The following is a 20205-nucleotide window of genomic DNA, read 5'->3' on the forward strand; positions in this document are numbered from 1 at the left end:
CTTTTCATCTTTTCGCTATTATGAATAACGCTACTGTGAACATTTCTAAGCAAGTTTTTGTGTGAACACGTCTTCAGTTCTCTTGAGTATATACCTAGGAGTGGAATTGCTGGGTTATATGGTAACTATATGTTTAACTTTTTGAGGAACTGCCAAAATACTTTCCACAGTGGCTGCACTATTTTGCATTCCTACCAGCAGTGTATGAGAGTTCCAATTTCTCAACATCCTCATGAACACATATTATTGTCCTTTCTTTTTATTATAGCCATCATAGTGGGTGTGAAGTGGTATCTCATTGTGATTTTGATTTGTATTTGATTGTATTAGCCTGATGGCTAATGATGTTGAGCATCTTTTCATATGTTTGTTGGCTATTTATGTATCTTCCTTGGAGAAATGTCTATTCACATGCTTTTCCCATTTTTAAGTGGATTATTTGCCTTTTTATTGTTGAGTTCTGTATCTGGATACTAGATACTTATCAGATACATAATATGCAAATATTTTCTCCCATTCTCTGGGTCTTTTCACTTTCTTGATAGTATCATTTGCAATGCAAAAGTTTTTAATTTTGATGAAGTCTATTTACTTTTTTCCTTTGGTTGCTTGTGCTTTAGGTGTCATATTTAAGAAACTGTTTCCTAAACCAAGGTGTTTTCTTTGAAGTGTTTTATAATTTTAATGCTTACATTCAGGTCTTTAATCCATTTTGAATTAATTTTTATATATAGTGTGAGGTATGGATCCAAGTCCATTCTTTCGCATGTGGATATCCAGTTGTCCCAACACGATTTGTTGAAAAGACTATACTCTCCTCCTTGAATTGTCTTGACACCTTTGAAAAATATCAATTCAGCATAAGTGTAGGATGTATTTCTGGACTCTCATCTATTCCATTGATCTTTATTCTTGGATTAGTACTACATTCTTGGTTACTAAAGGTTTGTAATAAATTTTGAAATCAGGAAGTGTGAGTCCTCCAACGTTGTTCTTGCTTTTCAAAATTGTTTTGGTTATTCTGAGTCTTGAATTTCCATATGAAATTTAGAATGAGCTTGTCAATTTCTGCAAAGAAGCAAGCTGAGAGTTTTGATAAGGATTGTGTTGAATCTGAATCGACTTGTAGAAATTACCATCTTAATAATATTAAATCTTCCAATCCATGAACATGAGATATCATTCTATTTACTTAAGTCTGTTGACCTTAAACAAATAGACAGCCGGGTATTTCTCCAGCAAAAATGGGTTAATTGGGGATCAGCAAAGAATTACAATTTGAGGTCTGCAACCATTGTGAGCCACGTGCAAAGTCCCCCAGCAGTAAGGGAGGAGAAACTCTTTTGTAAAGAGGAGGAGGAACTTGGGAGGGCTATTGTAAACAAAGAGTTCGAAGTGTGGTGGCTTTTAATGGACTGAGTCATGACAGTCTCTCATTGGCTGAGCTTCCTGCTGGTCAAGAACAGGAAGTCTCCCTAGAGGAAGTCTTTCTTCTTCCTCTTAGGCTCTGCTATCGACATAGGGTATGAGAGCTCCCCCTTTTGCCCTCCCAACTGCCATTTAATGAAGTTTCCTTTTATTAATTTGTCAGATCTTCTTTACTTTTTTTCAACAATGTTTTGCAGTTTTCAGTGTACAAGTTTTGCACTTCTTTAGTTAAATGTATCCTAAGTATTTTATTCTTTTTTTTTTTTTTTAAAGATTGGCACCTGGGCTAACAACTGTTGCGGATCTTTTTTTTTTTCTGCTTTATCTCCCCAAACCCCCCCTGTACACAGTTGTATATCTTAGTTGCAGGTCCTTTTAGTTGTGGGATGTGGGACATCACCTCAACGTGGCCTGACGAGTGGTGCCATGTCTGCGCCCAGGATCCGAACCCTGGGCTGCTGCAGCGGAGTGCTCAAACTTAACCACTCGGCCATGGAGCCGGCCCCTATTCTTTTTGATGCTACTTAAATGGGATTGTTTTGTTAGTTTCATTTTCAGATTGTTCATTACTAGTGTATAGAAATATAATTGATTTTTTATGTTAATCTTATATCCTGCAACATTGCTAAACTTATTTTTCGTTATAACAGGGTTTTTTTTTGTGTGGATTCCTTAGAATTTTGTATATATGATCCTGTCATATGTGAATAGTTTTACTCTGTCTTTCTAATCTGAATGCCTTTTCTTTCTTTCTTTCTTTTCCCAATTGCTCTGGCCAGAACCTTCAGTACAAATGTTACATGGAAATGATGTTTGTTCTTGGTCATAGAATGAAAGCATTTAGTCTTTTACCATTAAGTATGATACTAACTATGGGTTTTTCATAAATTTCCATCATCAATTTGAGAAAATTCCTTTTTATACTTGTTGAGTGTTTTTTTTTTTTAAATTACGAAAGGGTGTTGGATTTTATCAAATGCTTTTTCTGTGTCTGTTGAGATGATCATGTCATTTTTTTGAACCTTTATTCCATTAATATGGTGTATCACATTGATTGATTTTCGTATCTTGAACCAGTCTTGCATTCCTGAGATTAATTGCATTTGGTAAGGTGAGTTTTTTAAATAAGTTCCTGGATTTGGTTTACAAATATTTTTCTGAGAATTTCTGCCTTTCTATTTTTTGGAAGAGTTTGTGAAAGATTGATGTTAATTCTTCTTTAAATGTTTTTTAGGATTCACTAGTGATGCTGTTTGGTTCTGGGTTTTTTCTCATGTGGGAGGCTTTTGATTACTAATCCAATCTCTTCACTTATCATAGTTCTATTGAGATTTTCTATTTCTTAAGTTATTTCTGTAGTTTCTGTCTTTCTACAGATTTGTGCATTTCATTGGATTACTTAATTTGTTGGCATACAATTGTTTATAGTATTTCATTTATTTTTTTAAATTTATGTTAGATTGGCAGTAATATTTCCTCTTTTATTCCTGATTTTAGTAATTTGTCTTCTCCCTTTTTAAAATTTTAACTTTTTATAAAACAAATATATTCCTGAATCAGTTGTGTAGTTTGAAAAACAGAAAAACAAGGGAAGAAGCATATAAAATAAAAAGGCCTATGAAAATGGGGATCTGGGTATGTTGCTAATTCCCTGGCAGTCATTTCTCCTCTATGGGCCTCAGTTTTTTCATCAGGAAGTTGAGATGTTGGTTCATTGTTGCTCAGGTGATTGAAAACCTTTGGACTATATTATTTCCCTTTTCAAACATGAGATTAAAGACCATAGTTGGGAATATTTGTGAACAGAAAATAGTTTGGGAGAAGCCCAGTATTCCTAAAGGGCATAGTAGGAGATAAGGATGGAAATGCAGATTGAAGGCAGATTATGGTAATGTTTGAACTCTAGTGTGAGAGATTTAGGCTTGGTAATGGGGAACTATTGTGGATTTTGGCATGTGGAGTAGCCAATCAAAGTGATAGTCAAGGAAATTGGTCTGATAGTGATGTGTGTAATGGATTGAAGCTGGAAGATCATGCAGGAAAATTACCCAGGGATTGGAGGTTATGACAGTGAGAATGGAAAAGGAAGAGTTGAGAACCAGAGATCCCTGATTTTGAAAATACTCCCTGGAACTGAGGGAGGAGGGAGGAGTCAGTTGTCTTGCTCACCTGTGTTTCTGTCATACTTACTGGTTAGGCACAGGATAGGTCCAAAACAGGTATTTGTTAGATTGAATTGCCTTGACCCAGCTTTGCTTAGAGTTCAATCAAGGCTGAAGAAATCAGTCTTCAAGTACTCTGAGAGGGCTTCCAGGAAAGCCTTCCAACTTGCTAGACTCTGGACATTGTCTGTCTTCTTACTTGTCACCCAGGAGCCCATGCATGTTTACTGCAGTGTCAATGAAAAACACTTGTGAACAGGTGTACATTAGCCTGCGGAGGTTGCTGGGCAGGGTGTTGATATGGTACTCTGGGCTGACGTTACATCCAGGGAAGATGATGAGGTAATGGGCTGACCTGTGTCAATGCACTGTGACATGCACCTAGACAAAGGCCTTCATCTGCACAGAAGAGGGAAGCTCTCAAGAGTAGAGGACTTCAAGGTTAGACCAGAAAGTCATAGTCTTGGGCCCAGGGGTTCTTTTGTGGGACCATCGACCTAGGTGGGGTGCAATAACTGGGCATTAAATGGCACCTTTTGCCAGGCTAAGAAACATCTTCCCTCGAATATCAGCTCCACAAAGGGCAGAGATTTTTGTCTGTTTTGTTGCTGCTGTGCCTCCAGTATCTGGTATATAGTAAGCACTTAACGTTAGATTTACTGAATGAATGAATCTGCCAGTCATTATTTTGGATTAAGGAAACATCTTTTTTATACCAAGTAGTGGGGTTCTGGGTTGTTGCAGTGTAGTAGATAAAGGTGTCTTCTCAGAACCTCCTTATGAAGGGTCCTACCACCCAATCCTTTAGTTCTAGCCAGAAGGGGCTCCTCCACCAAATTCTGTGTAAGGAATTTATATCCACTTGGTTGGAGTTGCCTTCCTTCCTTCTCATTGTTATTTGGAGTATGGCTTGAACTTAAATCTGGTTCTGTATGCCCTGGCTTTTCCTTCTCCCATGCCCCCTGCCAATATACTGTGCTCCTTCCCTTTGGAACTATTCCAAGAGTCATCGTATCAGCCATCAAAAAACCAACATTTTGATTTGACTTGTCTTAAATTCCTGAGAAGAAAAGAATTGATTCTTACCTCTTTAAAGGCCTGCCTATGGTACCCTTTATGCAGTAGAGCTTAGCTTGTTTTGTGGGAAGCTGGGTAAAGCTAAGGTATTATTAGGGAATGAGGTTTTTATTTTTACAAACAGATGTGTGCATATGATGTGTTTGCTTGAATGCCTTAGACTCACCTTTTTATTTTGCTTCTTTGAAGTATTTTGTTATTTTTGGGGATTTTTTTTGTCATATAGGAATAGAAATTCTTTTTTTTCAAACTATTTTATTGAGGTCATATTGGTTTATAACCTTGTGAAATTTCAGGTGTACATTATTATTATTCAGTTTCTGTATAGAGTGCATCATGCTCACCACCAATAGTCTAATTTTTTTTTTTAAAGATTGGCTCCTGAGCTAACGTCTGTTGCCCATCTTTTTTTCTTCCTCTCCCTGAAGCCCACAGGTACATAGTTGTATATTCTAGTTGTACATCCTTCTAGTTGTGCTATGTGGGATGCCACCTGAGCATGGCTTGATGAGCAGTGCCATGTCCACGCCCAGGATCCAAACCTGCAAAACCCTGGGCCACTGAAGCAGAGCATGTGAACTTAACTATTTGGCCATGGGTCTGGCCACAACAGGCTAGTTTTTATCCGTCAGCATACATATGTGCCCCTTTATGCCTTTTGCCCACCCCTCCACCCACTTCCCCTCTGGTAACCACTAATCTGTTGTCTTTATCCATCTGTTTATCTTCCAGATATGAGTGAAATCACATGGTGTTTATCTTTCTGTGTCTGACTTATTTTCCTTAACATAATACCTTCAAAGTCCATCCATGTTGCTGCAAATGAAACTATTTTGTCTTTTTTATGGCTGAGTAGTAGTCCATTGTGTGTGTGTATGTGTGTGTGTATATATATATATATATATACACACACACTGCATCTTCTTTATGCATTCATCAGTTGATGAGCACTTGGGTTGTTTCCATATCTTGCCTGTAGTGAATAATGCTGCAATGAACATAAAGGTGGATAAATCTCTTTGTTCATTTCATGTGCTTTGGATAGATACCCAGGAGTGGGACAGCAGGATGGTATGGTATTTCTATTTTTTGAGAAATCTCCATACTGTTTTCCATAGTGGCTACACCAGTTTTTTTTTTTCCTACCAGCAGTGTGTGAGAGTTCCCTTTTCTCCACATCCTCTCCAACTTTTGTTATTTTATTTCCTGTTAATTATAGCCTTCTGATAGGTATAAGGTGATATCTCATTGTAGTTTTGATTTGGATTTCCCTAATAATTAGTGATGTTGAACATCTTTTCATGTGCCTGTTGGTCATCTATGTATCTTCTTTGGAAAAATGTCTATTCATATCCTCTGCCCATTTTTTGATTGGGTTGTTTGTTTTTTTATTGTTGAGTTGTATGAGTTCTTTATATATATTTTGGAAATTAACCATTTGTTGGATATGTGATTTGCAAATATTTTCTCCCAGGTGGTGTGTTGTCTTTTCGTTTTGTTGATGGTTTCCTTTGCCATATAGAAACTTTTTAGTCTGATGTAGTCCCACTTGTTTATTTTTTCTTTTGTTTCCCTTGCCTGAGTAGACATGGTATTTGAAAAGATGCTGCTAAGACCAATGTCAAGAGTGTACTGCCTATATTCTAGGAGTTTTATGGTTTCAGGTGTTAGATTCAAGTGTTTAGTCTATTTTGAGTTAGCTTTTGTGTATGATATAAGATAATGGTCTGCTTTCATTCTTTTGCATCTGGCTATCCAATTTTTCCAACACCATTTGCTGATGAAACTTTCCTTTCTACATGTATGTTCTTTTCTCCTTTGTCAAAGATTAGCTGTCCATAGATGTGTAGTTTTATTTCTAGGTTTTCAGTTCTGTTGCATTGATCTGTTTGTCTGCTTTTGTGCCAGTACCATGCTGTTTTGGTTACCATAGCTTTGTAATATATTTTGACATCAGGGATTATGATGTCTCCAGCTTTGTTCATTTATCTCGGGATTGCTTTAGCTATTCAGAACATTTTGTGGTTCCATAAAAATTTTAGGACTCTTTGTTCTACTTCTGTGAAGAATGTCATTGGGATTCTGATTGGCATAGCATTGAATCTGTAAATAGCTTTAGGTGATATAGACATCTTACCTTTGTTTATTCTTCCAATCCATGAGCATGGGATATCTTTCCATTCTTTATGTCTTCCTCAATTTCTTTCAATAATGTCTTGTAGTTTTCAGTATATAAGTCTTTAACCTCCTTGGTTAAATTTATTCCTTGACATTTTATTCTTTTTCTTGCAATTCTAAATGAGATTACATTCTTGACTTAATTTCTCCTTGTTTGTTATTAGTCTATAGAAATGCAACTGACTTTTGTAAGTTGATTTTGTACCCTGAAACTTTGCTGAAGTTATTGATTATTTCTAATAGTTTTCTGGTTAGTTCTTTAGGATTTTCTGTACGTAGAATCATGTCATCCACAAACAGTGAGAGTTTTACTTCTTCTTTTCCAATTTGGATACCATTTATTTCTTTTTCTTGCCTAGTTCTTCTGGCCAAAACCTCCAGTACTGTGTCGAATAGGAGTGGTGAGACTAGGCAACCTTGTGTTGTTCCTGTTCTCAAAGGGATGGCCCTCAGTTTTTCACTATTGTGTATGATGTTGGTTGTGGGTTTGTCATATATGGTCTTTATTATTTTGAGGTACTTTCCTTCTATACCAATTTTTTTGAGACATTTTATTATAAATGTATGTTGGATCTTGTCAAATGCTTTCTCTGTATCTATTTAGATGATCATGTCAATTTTATTCCTCATTTTGTTAATGTGGTGTATCACATTGATTGATTTGCGGATGTTGAACTATCCCTGCATCCCTAGTATAAATGCCACTTGATTGTGATGTATGATCCTTTCAATGTATTGCTGTATTCGATTTTCCAATATTTTGTTGAAGAGTTTTACATCTATGTTCATCAGTGATATGGGCATGTAATTTTCCTTCTTTGTGTTGTCCTTGTCTGGTTTGTGTACCAGGGTAATGTTGGCCTCATAGAATGAGTTAAGAAGTGTTCTGTCTTTTTAAATTTTTGGAATTGTTTGAGAAAGATAGGTATTAAATCTTCTTTGAATGTTTGGTAGAATTCTCCAGAGAAGTCATCTGGTCCTGAAGTTTTGTTTTCTGGGACGATGAGATTACCATAACAATCTCTTTACTTTTGATTGCTCTCTTCAGATTCTCTAAATCTTCCCAGTTCACTTTTTGGAGGTTGTATGAGTCTAAGAATTTATCCATTTCTTCGAGGTTATCCAATTTGTTGGCATATCGTTTTTCATAGTATTCTCTTATAATCCTTTGTATTTCTGTGGTATCCATTGTAATTTCTTCTCTTTCATTTCTGGTTTTATTTAGTTGAGCCTTCTCTCTTTATTTCTTAGTGAATTTGGCTAGGAGTTTGTCAGTTTTGTTTATCTTCTCAAAGAACCAGGCTTTAGTGTCATTGATCCTTTCTACTGTTTTTTTTTAGTCTCTATTTTATTAATTTCTGCTCTAATTTTTATTATTTCCCTCCTTTTTCTGACTTTGGGCTTTTATTGCTCTTCTTTTTCTAGTTGTGTTAGATGGAGTTTAAGTTTACTTATTTGAGGCTTTTCTTGTTTGTTGAGATGGGCCTATATTGCTATAAATTTCCCTCTTAGTACTGCTTTTGCTGCATCGAGTAAGAGTTGGTATGTTATGTTTTCATTTACATTTGTCTCCAGATATTTTTTGATTTCTCCTTTGATTTCTTCATTGATCCAATGAGTGTTAAGTAGCATGTTGTTTAGTCTCCATATATTTGTGATTGTCCCAGGTTTTTGCTTGTTGTCAACTTCCAGTTTCATAGCATTGCAGTCAGAAAAGATGCTTGAGGGGCCAGCCCCATGGCCGAGTGGTTAAGTTCATGTGCTACCCTTCAGCAGCCCAGGGTTTCACCAGTTCAGATCCTGGGTGTGGACATGGCACCGCTCATCAGGCCTTGTTGAGGTGGCATCCCACATGACACAACTAGAAAGACCCACAACTAAAATGTGCAGTGCAGCTAAGTACTGGGGGTATTTAGGGAGAAAAAGCAAAAAAAAAAAAGGATGCTTGATATGATTTCAATCTTCTTAAATTTATTGAGGCTTGCCTTGTTTCCCAACATATCTATCTTTGACAATGTTCCATGTCCATTTGAGAAGAATGTTTATTCTGCTGTTTTTGGATGGAAAGTTCTCTCTATATACGTTAAGTCCATCTGGTTAGTATTTCATTTAGGGGCAATGTTTCCTTGTTGAACTTCTGTCTAGATGATCTATCTGTTGATGAAAGTGGGATGTTGAGATCCCCTATTAGTGTGTTGCTGTCAATTTCTCCCTTTAGGTCTGTTAATAGTTGCTTTATATACTTTGGTGCTCCTGTGTTAGGCACATATATATTCACATCTGTTATGTCCTCTTGGTGGAATGTCCCATTTATCATTATATACTGCACCTCTTTGTCTCTCATTGTCTTCTTTTCCTGAAGTCTACTTTGTCTGAGATAAATATGGCAACTCTTGCTTTTTTTTGCTTTCCATTAGCTTAGAGTATCATATTCCATCCCTTCACTCTGAGCCTTGTTTATCTTTAGAGCTGAGGTGTCTTTCTTGGAGGCAGCAGATTGTTGGGTCTTGTTTTTTAATCCATCCAGCCACTTTGTGTGTTTTGATTGGAGAATTCAATCCACTTACATTTTGAGTGATTATAGATATTTGAGGGCTTAATACTGCCGTTTTATCTCTTGTTTTCTGGTTGTCCTATATTTCCATTATTTCTTTTCCCTTGTATTTCTGACTGCTATTTCAGTTTGGTGATTTTCTGTGATGGTCTTCTCTTTATTTATGATTTGTATCTCTGCTCTGATTTTTTGTCTAGTGGTTACCATGAGGTTTGTATAAAAGATCTTTTAGGTGAGATAGTCCATTTTCTGATAGCCTCTTTATCTCCATTAGCTTAAGCAGGTTCCATCCATTTCCTCTTCCCCTTCTATGTTATTGTTATTACAAATTGTTCTTTGTTGTGTTGTGAGTTTGTGACTAAATTGAGGTGTTTATGGTTATTTCTGATGCTTTCTTTCCCTTTATCTTTTATATTATAATTAAGTGTTTACTAACCTATTTTTATGTAGAGCTCCAATTTTCTGATTGTATCTGTCTGTCTATCTCCTTGCTCAATGTTTTTATTGTTGTTGTTGTTTTACTGAGGAAGATTAGCCCTGAACTAACATCTGTTGCCAATCTTCCTTTTTTTTTTCTTTTGCTTGAGGAAGATTAGCCCTGAGCTAACATCTGTACCAATCTTCCTCCACTTTATATGTGGGTCACCACCACAGCATGGCTGATGAGTGGTGTATGTCTATGCTTGGGATCCAAATCCATGAACCCAGGCCACTGAAATGGAGCATGCCAAACTTAACTACTATACCACTGAGCTGGCCCCTCAGTATTTTTTAAATCTTTGCTTTTTATTTTCATATGGGAGGTCAGCTTTCAACATTTCTTGTAAGACAGGCTTGGTGGTGTTGAACTCCCTCAACTTTTGTTCATCTGGGAAAGTTTTTATTTCTCCATCATATCTGAAGGATAGTTTCACTGGATAGAGTATGCTTGGCTAAAAGTTTTTGTATTTCAGTATTTTGAATATATCATTCCATTCTCTCCTCGCCTGTAAGGTTGCTGCTGAGAAATCTGCTAAAAGCCTGATAGGAGTTCCTTTGTAGGTTATTTTCTTCCACCTTGCTGCCCTTAATCTTTTTTCTTTGTCATTGACTTTGGCCAGTTTTAACATTATATGCCTTAGAAAATGGCTTTTTGCATTGATGTAATTAAGAGTTCTTTTAGCTTCATATACTTGTATGCCCAGTTCCTTCCCAAGGTTTGGGAAGTTCTCAGCTATTATTTCTTTGAACAAACTCTCTGCTCCTTTCTGCCCCCCTTCTCCCTCTGGAATACCTATAATCCTTGTGTTGCTTTTCCTCATTGAGTCTGATATTTCTCAAGGAACCTCTTCTTCTTTTTTTAAGTTTTAATTCTCTCTTCTCCACCTGAAGCATTTCTGTAATTTTATCCTCTAAATCACCAACTCTATCCATCATAACGTCAGCTCTATTTTTTATGGTTTCTACATTATTATCATTATTATTATTATTATTATTATTATTTGTGTGTGTGAGGAAGATTTGCCCTGCGCTAACATCCATTGCTAATCCTCTTCTTTTTATGCTTGAAGAAGACTAGCCCTGAGCTAACATCTGTGCCAATGTCCCTGTACTTTGTATGTGGATGCTTGTATGGCATGGCTGATGAATGGAGTAGGTTTGCACCTGCAATCCAAACCCATGAAGCCTGGGCCAGCAAAATGGAGCATGTGGAACTTGAACAACTCGGCTATGGGGCCAGCCCCTAGATTATTTTTAACTCATTAATTGTGTTCTTCATATCCAGAATTTCTGTTTGGTTTTTCTTTTTGAGCTTCAATCTCTTTGGTAAAGTAGTCCTTCTGCTCATTAATGTTATTCCTGAGCTCATTGAACTATCTTTCTGAGTTTGCTTATAACTTGTTGAGTTTCTTTATGGCAACTATTTTGAATTCTCTGTCATTTGGATTGTAAATTTCTGTGACTTCAGGATTGGTTTCCAGACCCTTGTCATTTTCCATCTGCTCTGAAGTTTTACTGTAGTTCTTCATGGTGTTTGATGGATTGGTCCTTTGCAGGCACATTTGTGGTAGTGTCAGGTCAGTTTCCACCTGCCACTGCTAGTGGGTTACAGGAATCATGTTTTCTAATCCCGCCCCATCTGCTGGAAGTTGTGCCCGTAGGGCTGCTCTGTGTTTGCATGGGCTGGCCACAGCTGCTCGGAAGGTCATGCGTGCATGCGTGCACGCACACACACACACACACACACACACACACACACATGTGGGGCCTCTGTGCTCTGCCAGTAGGTTGCTCTTGTGCAGGCAGGGCCACTGCACTCAGCATGGGACCAGCTGAGCTGTGCACTAGGCAGGAAGGACACTTTCTTTTTTGTTGTTTTTCTTTTGTTTGTGTGCTCAAGCACTGGATTAAATATCATATTATCTTCTTTATTTTTTTCAGTTATTTTATTGAGGTCATAATGGTTTATAACATTGTCTAATTTCAGGTGTACATTATTATTTATCAGTTTCTGTATAGACTGCATCATGCTCACCACCAATAGTATAATTTTTATCCATCACCATAGATATGTGCTTCTTTACCCCTTTTACCCACCCCCAACTCCTTCCCCTCTGGTAATTATTAATCTGTTCTCTTTATCCATGTGTCTGTTTATCTTACACGTATGAGTGAAATCATGTGGTGTTTCTCTTTGTCTAGCTTATTTTGCTTAATACAATACCCACAAGGTCCATCCATGTTGTTTCATATGAGACAATTTTGTCTTTTTTATGGGTGAGTAGTATTCCATTTTATTTACATACCACATCTTTATCCATTCATCAGTCGATGGAGACTTGGGTTGCTTCCACATCTTGGCTATTGTGGATAATGCTGCATGAACATAGGGGTGCATAAGTCTCTTTGAATTGTTGATTTCAAGTTCTTCGGATAAAGACCCAGTAGTGGGATAGCTGGATCATATGGTATTTCTATTTTTAAACTTTTGAGAAATCTCCATACTGTTTTCCATAGTGGCTGCACCAGTTTGCATTCCCACCAGCAGTATATGAGGGTTCCCTTTTCTCCACATTAGGTGGGAGGGATGCTTTCTTTCACATACAGGCCAGTTATGTTCTTACGGGCTGTTTGGCTGAGCTGCTGCACTTTGTGGGCAGGGCTCCTTTGTGGGGGCTGACCTGCCACCACTTGGTGGGGAGCATTCCCATGAGTAGTGCTGCTGCAGCATGGTGGGCTCTCCTGCAAGCCAGGTACCACTCTGAAAGCATTTGTGTGTAGGCTGGGCTGCCTCTGCCTCCTCTTACAGTCATGTAGGCCACTATGTGAGGTCAGGTGTCCTGGGTCAGTGCCACCAGGGAAGGAGATGGATCCGCTCACCTAGTTCCACTGTTTCCCAGGGATGCAGTCCATCCACCTTCAAATGTATGGCTGCATGGATCTCTCAGGTGTCCTATCATGCTATGTAGGAAATTCTCTGTTGATTAATGATTGTCCATTTAGTTGTAACTTAGAGGGGAGAGACAAAGGGGACAACTTACTCTGCCATGATGCTGACCTCACCTCCTAGAATCACCTTTTTGAAAATATCTGTTCCTTGAATAATCATCCCTCATCATTGCCTGTTGATTGTAGTAAAGGGCAGCTATTAGCATATTGAAAACACAACACTGACCTTTGGAAGCTGGAAAGATATTTTCAATAGAGCATTTGCAGAGGTTTTCACATTTGGCTTGTATGCAAAATGCATTAAAATAGAGTGAGCCCTACTTGCTTTGGCCTGTGGCAAATAAGTAGAATATATACTGGTTACATCTCTAGGTTCACTGGGTGGTAACCATGCTCCCCACCTTCTCTGAGGCAAAGGTAGAGAGTAGAACACACAGAGTTGTGAAGTAACTATTGTTCCTTCTAGCTCCATCCTGAAGCCTCTGTCCCCCTAAGGCCACCCACCATCAGACTTATCTGGTGGCAGAAATCAGGATGTACTTAAATTGCTTGATCTCAGCTTCTTGAGGCAGGAATATGGAAAAAACTAGGGGTTATGGAAGGAAAAAGATGGATTGTTGCTTAAAGCTGTTGAGACAACTGGCAAGCTCTTTGGCTAATTCTCCTGGCAGATTTTACCACTCTTCTTAAGGTCCCACGCTTCTTTTTCTCCCCTCCCTCTGGTTTTCCTCCCTCCTAGGACTGCGGTGAAATGAGCCGTCTCCCTGATTTAAGCTATGTCATCCCAGATCCAGAAACATCTCACCCAGCCTCCCTAAAGGAGATTTTTTTCTACATCCCTTTGCCTTCATGGTTTGGAATGGATAGTTTCACCCTCTACTAACTGTGCCCATTTTTGATGATTCTGATAATTCTCAGCTTACATAAGCCCAAGCGCTTCCATACTGTTTTCCTGTTTCCCTTAGAACCAGAGGCACAAATGTGCTAGCACAGTGGTTAAAATCACAGGCTCTGGAATCAGACAGGCTCCTATCCCAGTTCCTCTGCTTCCTAACTGTGTGACTTGGACAAGTTTCTTAACTTTTCTGAGCCTCAGTCTCCTCTTCTATGAAATTGTGGTAAAAATGGCACCTGTCTAGCAAGACTGAATAATACAGTTCATTGACAGCTCTTATCATAGTGGCTAGTGTATAGTAAGTGCCCAATCAACAGCTGTTGCTATTATGTGGTATGGGAACATTCTGCCATCTTCACTCCAAATTTGAGGAATTAGAGATCTTTGCATATCTAAGGAATTTTACAGTCAAATTTTAATGATTAATTGTATATCCTTTGATGGAAATCAACACTGAAGGCCCTGGTTTTGAGATGCTCACTCCAGTATCCAACTTTGGTCTCCATGCTCGTAGGTATTGATAATCCCATAATCCAGCTGTGGCACCCAAGATATATAGCTTAATCATTTTTTTTGATCCAGCTGTGCTGCCTAGATAGGCACCAGCATGAATGACTTCTGCTTGCTGTAACTCTTCTCTCATCTGAAACCTTTTTAGCTAAGTCTCTTAGAGATGATTTAGTCCTACCTTTCCCCATCCTCCATTTTACAGATAGGTCACCAGAGGCCTAGAGAGGATTATACTCATGCATAGGACCAGCAAGTCTCTAAAGCTAGGCCTGAGATTCAGTTTCCAGGGGCCTCTGGTTGAAGGCTCTCTGAATACCTGAAGAGTTTAGCTTATTCTTTTTCTACTTGGCTGGAAACTTTTCAGAGAAAAAAGATAATTCATTATTATTCTTCGGTCTACTTCCACAGCTCTGGGTGAACCAGGAGGATGGAGTGGAGGAAGGGCCCAGTGATGTGCAGAATGGGCACCTGGACCCCAACTCAGACTGCCTTTGTCTGGGCCGGCCACTACAGAACCGGGACCAGATGCGGGCCAATGTCATCAATGAGATCATGAGCACCGAACGTCATTACATCAAGCACCTCAAGGACATTTGTGAGGTAGGCCCAGCTATGATAGTGCATGTGGGGATACTCAGGGTGGAGTAGAGGGCACTTCCATGAAGACCTGACAACTCCCCTGGGCCCTAATTGTAATAGTCCCAAGATGTTGGAAAGAGCAGCTGGACTGGTCTCCTTTATGCTTTTCAGTGGTTGAAACTGCTCCCTTGGGGCTTCTCAGTCTCTCTGTCTCTCTCCTTTTCTCTGTCTACTTGCCTGTATAACTTTTATATTCTGTCTGTCTCTCTCTCTCTCTGCATCTCTCCCTCCCCTGAATATCTATGCCTATCCTCTTGGCTTCTGACCCAGTTGTTACCACCCAGTGTAAGGACCTGACCTCATTCATTAAAGCAAAAACACATCTCCCTCCAAGCTAGTGGTTCACAAACTTGAATATGCACCAGAGTCCCTGGGGGAGCTTGCTAAACATGCAGATTCCAGCCCCCTTCTACCATCCCCAAAGTTGTGAATTCTCAGTCTGGGGTAAAGCACAAGCATCGCTATGTATAACAAGCATCCCTGGTGATGCTGATGCTGCTGGTCTTTCTCCCTCACTTGAAGAATACTGGTTTTGGCTTTGAGCAGAAAATAGTTTAGGGAGAGGTATCTGTAGGAGATAAAGGCTGGGTGGACAAGTCTCAGCTCCTTCACTATGTGACTTTGGCATCCAGAGGCTGTGATTCCACATTCATTAACTCCATCCTTTCCATCTTTTTGACCTGAGTGAGGATGAGAACTCTTTTCCTCATACTCCCTTGAGCTCAGCAGAGACAAGTTGGCATTTTCAAAGGACATTTTACTAAACGGTTTGGGAGAACCAATGGGAAATGGAGAAAAGAATGCTTTTAAAGGATTTCTCTCTCTGTCTCTCTCTCTCTCTCTGTTTCTCTCTCTCTCTCTCTCTCTCTCTGTCTCTCTCTCTCTGTCTCTCTCTCTCTCTGTCTCTCTCTCTCTCTCTCTCACACACACACACACTATAGCATTCTCCTTGACCCAGGGAAAACTCAACTTTGAATATTTTATCCCTTTCCTTCCAGCTGAGGGATGAGGTCCTACTTTCTGTCCCCCAGCCCTTTTCGGTGGGGCCAGGGCCTACTCTGGAGTTAATAGTAGAGCTCTAACATTTTTTTATCTTCTTGTTTCTTTAGAACAGTGCTGCCCAATGGAACTTCCTGCAGTAATAAAAATGTTCTGTATCTGCTCTCCACAATACAGTAGCCACTAGCCAGCCATATGTGGCTATTGAGCACTTGAGACATGGCTAGTGTGACTGAGAAATGGAATTTTAAATTTTATTTACTTTTAGTTTAAATAGCCACATGTGACTAATGGCAACCACACTGGATAGCGCAGCTATGGAAATGTCATAGCCAAAGACTGTGGGCCTTAACTTTCTTCACCTCAACTCATTTTCTCACCCCTCCCAGGAAGATTGAAGGTTATCTCCCCTTTCTGTGAGGCAGTAAGGTAGAGTGGAAAGAACAAGGGCTCTGGGGACATGGGGTGCTCACTTTCACATCCTAACTTAGTCACTAATTAACCCTGTGGCCTTGAAGTTGCCCCTTAACTTCTCTGACCTTCGATTTTTTTGATTTGTCTAGTCGGCTTCATTGTACTTACCTCTTAAGTTTATTGAGGAAATTAAACATAATATTGCAAGTATTTTGAAAAAGGTAGTTTTCCTTTCTTTCCCCTCCCCTTTCTTCTGTTCACCCATCCATCTATGTCTCTCTTTTTTTCTCTTCCCTCTATCTTCACACAAATGGCTGATACTTAAAAAAATTACCTTCTGGAATGTGCTATGTGGCATTGGGTATCAAACCACTGCTATGTCATTCATTCAGCAAACATTTAGTGGAGTTCTGTTCCATGCCAGTCCCTGGACATAGTTCCTACCCTCAAAGTATTCTGTCCTGGATCAGCAACATCTGAATCACCAGGGAGCTTGTTAGACATGAAGAATCTTTAGCTTCACTCCAGACCTACTGACTTCAAATCTGCATTTTAACAATGTTGCCATTTGACTTACAATACATATTAAAGTTTGAGGAGCACTGCTGTAAAATGATAGCTGTCAGGGCCGGCCCGGTGGCACAGTGGTTAAGTTCACACATTCCGCTTCTCAGTGGCCCAGGGTTCACCAGTTTGGATCCCGGGTGCAGACATGGCACTGCTTCGCAAGCCATGCTGTGGTAGGCGTCCCACATATAAAAAAGTAGAGGAAGATGGGCACGGACGTTAGCTCAGGGCCAGGCTTCCTCAGCAAAAAGAGGAGGACTGGCAGTAGTTAGCTCAGGGCTAATCTTCCTCAAAAAATAAGTAAATAAATAAATAAATAAAATGATAGCTGTCTTACAATGTCATAGGATCTGTAATACTAGTAAGTACAGTCTGTTCTTTACCTGACAGCTGAGGGATGCTGTCAAGACCTAAGTCAGGTCATATCACTCCTCTGCTTGAAACCCTCCAATGGCTCACCATTTCTCCTTGAGTAAAAGCCAAAGTTGTCATTATTACTTCCAAAGCCTTGTGTGATCAACCCTTTCTTACCCCAGTGACTTCATCTCTTGCTCCTTTCCCACATGCTCTCACTACTCCAGCCACACTGGCCTATTTCTATTCCTTAAAAATTCTTGGCATGCTCCCCGCTCCCAGCCTTTGCATTGACTTTTCCCTCTGCCTAGAACTCTCCTCCCCCAGATGTCTACATGGCTCCCTTCATCACCTCCTTCAAGTCTTTACCCCAATATCACCTTTGACTTGAGACCTTTCCTGACCATTCTATTTAAAATTGTAACTTTGTGCTATCTCTCCCCCTTTCCTGCTTTATTTTCCTCTATTGCACTTATTGCTATCTGACGTATTATATATTTCCCTCATATCTTTTGTTTATTGTCCATCTCCCCTACTAGAAAGTAAATTCCACGAGGGATATGTGTTTTCACCTGTTGATTTACTGATACATCCAAAACACCTAGCACAGTGCCTGGCAAATGGTTGATGCTCAATAAATATTGTTGACAGAATTAAATATAAGTTCTCACATGCAGGTACTACTTCAGCAAAGTACATTCACATCTTATGCCATTTGATTTTCAGACAGTTCAAAAGTTATGATTGTTATTCCTATTTTCTAGATCAATAGACTGAGTCTCTAAGAGGCAAAATTACTTTCCTGTTGTTCTCAGGCACTGGCCCAGTGGGAGTTCTTTAGTCTTAGAAGGACTCTTCTGTTCCCAGCTCCCAAATATGTTGGCCTCTTCCTGCAGGGCACAGGCTCAAGACAGCAATGGAAGTATTTATCTTTCCAGAAGAGGAAGTGCTATGTCCCTGCTTTGAGGACTTATCCAATCCAGCCAACCCAAGCAAAGCTCTTGCTGGCAATCTGCTGGTTCTGTATTTCTCAATTATTCTTGGTGTTGAAGTTAAGGGTTTAAATGGGAAATGTCTCTTTGTCCTACCCTGAAACCACAGGTGTCAAAGGAAGGTTTAGCTAGAGCAAAAGAGAAGTGGAGGAAGCTGAGCCAGAAGACAGTATTTTAGCCCAGGGTTGTATCACTTCTAAACCAAAAGCTGTAAGGAGCAATATGGTTTATTAGAAAGAACACCAGACTCAAAATCGTGAGTCTCAGGTTCAGGTCCCACCTTGGTTACTGACTGACTGAGAAACCCCAGGTGAGTCTTTTCCATTTTGGGCCTTGTTCCTCAACTCTAAAGAGTTGATCTTGAAGGGCTGTCTGGATCTTACTTTTTCTGATTCTGTACTATCTAGATATGCTCTCACTAGAGAAAGCTGTGGTAGAGATCCAGGATACATCTGCATTTTCTGCCGTTTCGTCCTTGGTACTCATGGAGGCACATCTTAGGCATGAATGTGTTAACATGGCATAATCTACTCTTTCTATAGGTTAAAGAAGATCTCTGAATACTTCCCACTCTTGTGCTGTTGAAGGATAAATGGGGGACACTGTATTCAGTATAGAAAAAAGTCACTGTCTGTTAGAGAATATATATAATTTTTTACTCCTAGGAGCAGAAAGTGCTTTACAAACATTTAAGTTACTATACCCTCATTTTAAAAACGAAGAAATAGAAATAAAGTGATTATTATCAAAATCATTGAGGCCAGTAAGAGAAAAGATCATTTTTTTTTAAAGATTGGCACCTGAACTAACATCTGTTGCCAATCTTTTTTTCTTCTTCTTCTTCTCCCCAAAGCCCCCCAGTACATAGTTGTATATTCTAGTTGTAGGTCCTTCTAGTTGTGGCATGTGAGACACCACCTCAGCGTGGCCTGATGAGCAGTGCCATGTCCACGTGCAGGATTCGAACTGGTGAAACCCTGGGTCACTGAAGTGGAGCATGAAAACTTAACCACTCGGCCATGGGGCCGGCCCTGATAAAAGATCTTTTTAAATGAGTTTTCTGCAAAAGATGACATTCTTCTTTCCAAATCCAGACAGTAGAATAAAAGAGCCTTAGCTCAGTTCTAGGTCACCTTGACAAATGGTTGGTGGTATTACCTCTTGTAACCTTAGAACTCATATTATACTCAGGGAAACTGAAACACAGGACAAGCAAAGCTAAAGATGTCTTATAAAGTTGCTTTGTCAGACTCTCTTGAGGAAGATAATCTGTCATCCCATACCTTTGAAATAAATTCTGTCTTCCACTGCCTCCAGAGAAGATGGACTAGCTTTCCTCAGTCATTTGTATTAGTGTCTCATACCCTTCACCACCAAGAAATTCTTGCTAGGGCCTAATTGAGTCTATTATGCTATAGCTTCAAGTCATTTCCATTTGATATGTTTAAGCCTGGGGTCTTCCAACTTATTAGCCATTTGGGTTTTCCTTTCTGTAAATTGACTATACTGATGTTTCCCAATTGTCTTTAAATCTTGGCATACACATAGAATATAACACATTTTATAAAACAGTAATTTTGTATAGCATACTAAGCTAAAGGGATGAGACAGCTCATCAGCCTGAAGTGACAAGCCCAGGGGTTTCTGGCTGCCCTAGGCCCTACCCATCCATACCACGTGGACACTCCAGGCTCTGTTCCTATCGTTTGTCCATTTTCCTGGAGTTTCTCATATTTTTTTGGCTGGTTTACAGGAGTTCCTTATATATTCCAAATATTAATCCCTTGTCAGTTTTCTATTTTGCAAATATCTTCTTTCTGTCATTCTCTTGTTTTTTTAATGATTTTATTTCATTTGAAAAAAGAATTTCCTGGCCCAAAAAGGGAAAGAAGAAAAGAAAAGAAAACCACCAAGTTAAACATTCTGCTTCTAACTTACCTTTTTTCATCATTATCATGAAAAGAGCTAGTCATTTTGCATTTCTTCAACATATATTTATTGAACAGC

The 20205-nt window shown here is 39.2% G+C and overlaps 1 protein-coding gene across 8 annotated transcripts in view; it reads left to right on the plus strand.

The window, feature by feature from the left end:
• The window catches only part of ARHGEF9 (Cdc42 guanine nucleotide exchange factor 9), a 548669-nt gene that overhangs the window by 452885 nt on the left and 75579 nt on the right, over positions 1 to 20205 (plus strand). For all 8 annotated transcript variants that reach the window (XM_046672729.1, XM_046672736.1, XM_046672732.1 and 5 more), the window contains one exon: positions 14642 to 14833. In XM_046672729.1, coding sequence (XP_046528685.1) covers positions 14642 to 14833 — 192 coding nt within the window. The remainder of the gene's footprint in view (positions 1 to 14641; positions 14834 to 20205) is intronic.

This window comes from Equus quagga, chromosome 10, assembly GCF_021613505.1.
Source record: "Equus quagga isolate Etosha38 chromosome 10, UCLA_HA_Equagga_1.0, whole genome shotgun sequence".
Classification (NCBI taxonomy): domain Eukaryota; kingdom Metazoa; phylum Chordata; class Mammalia; order Perissodactyla; family Equidae; genus Equus; species Equus quagga.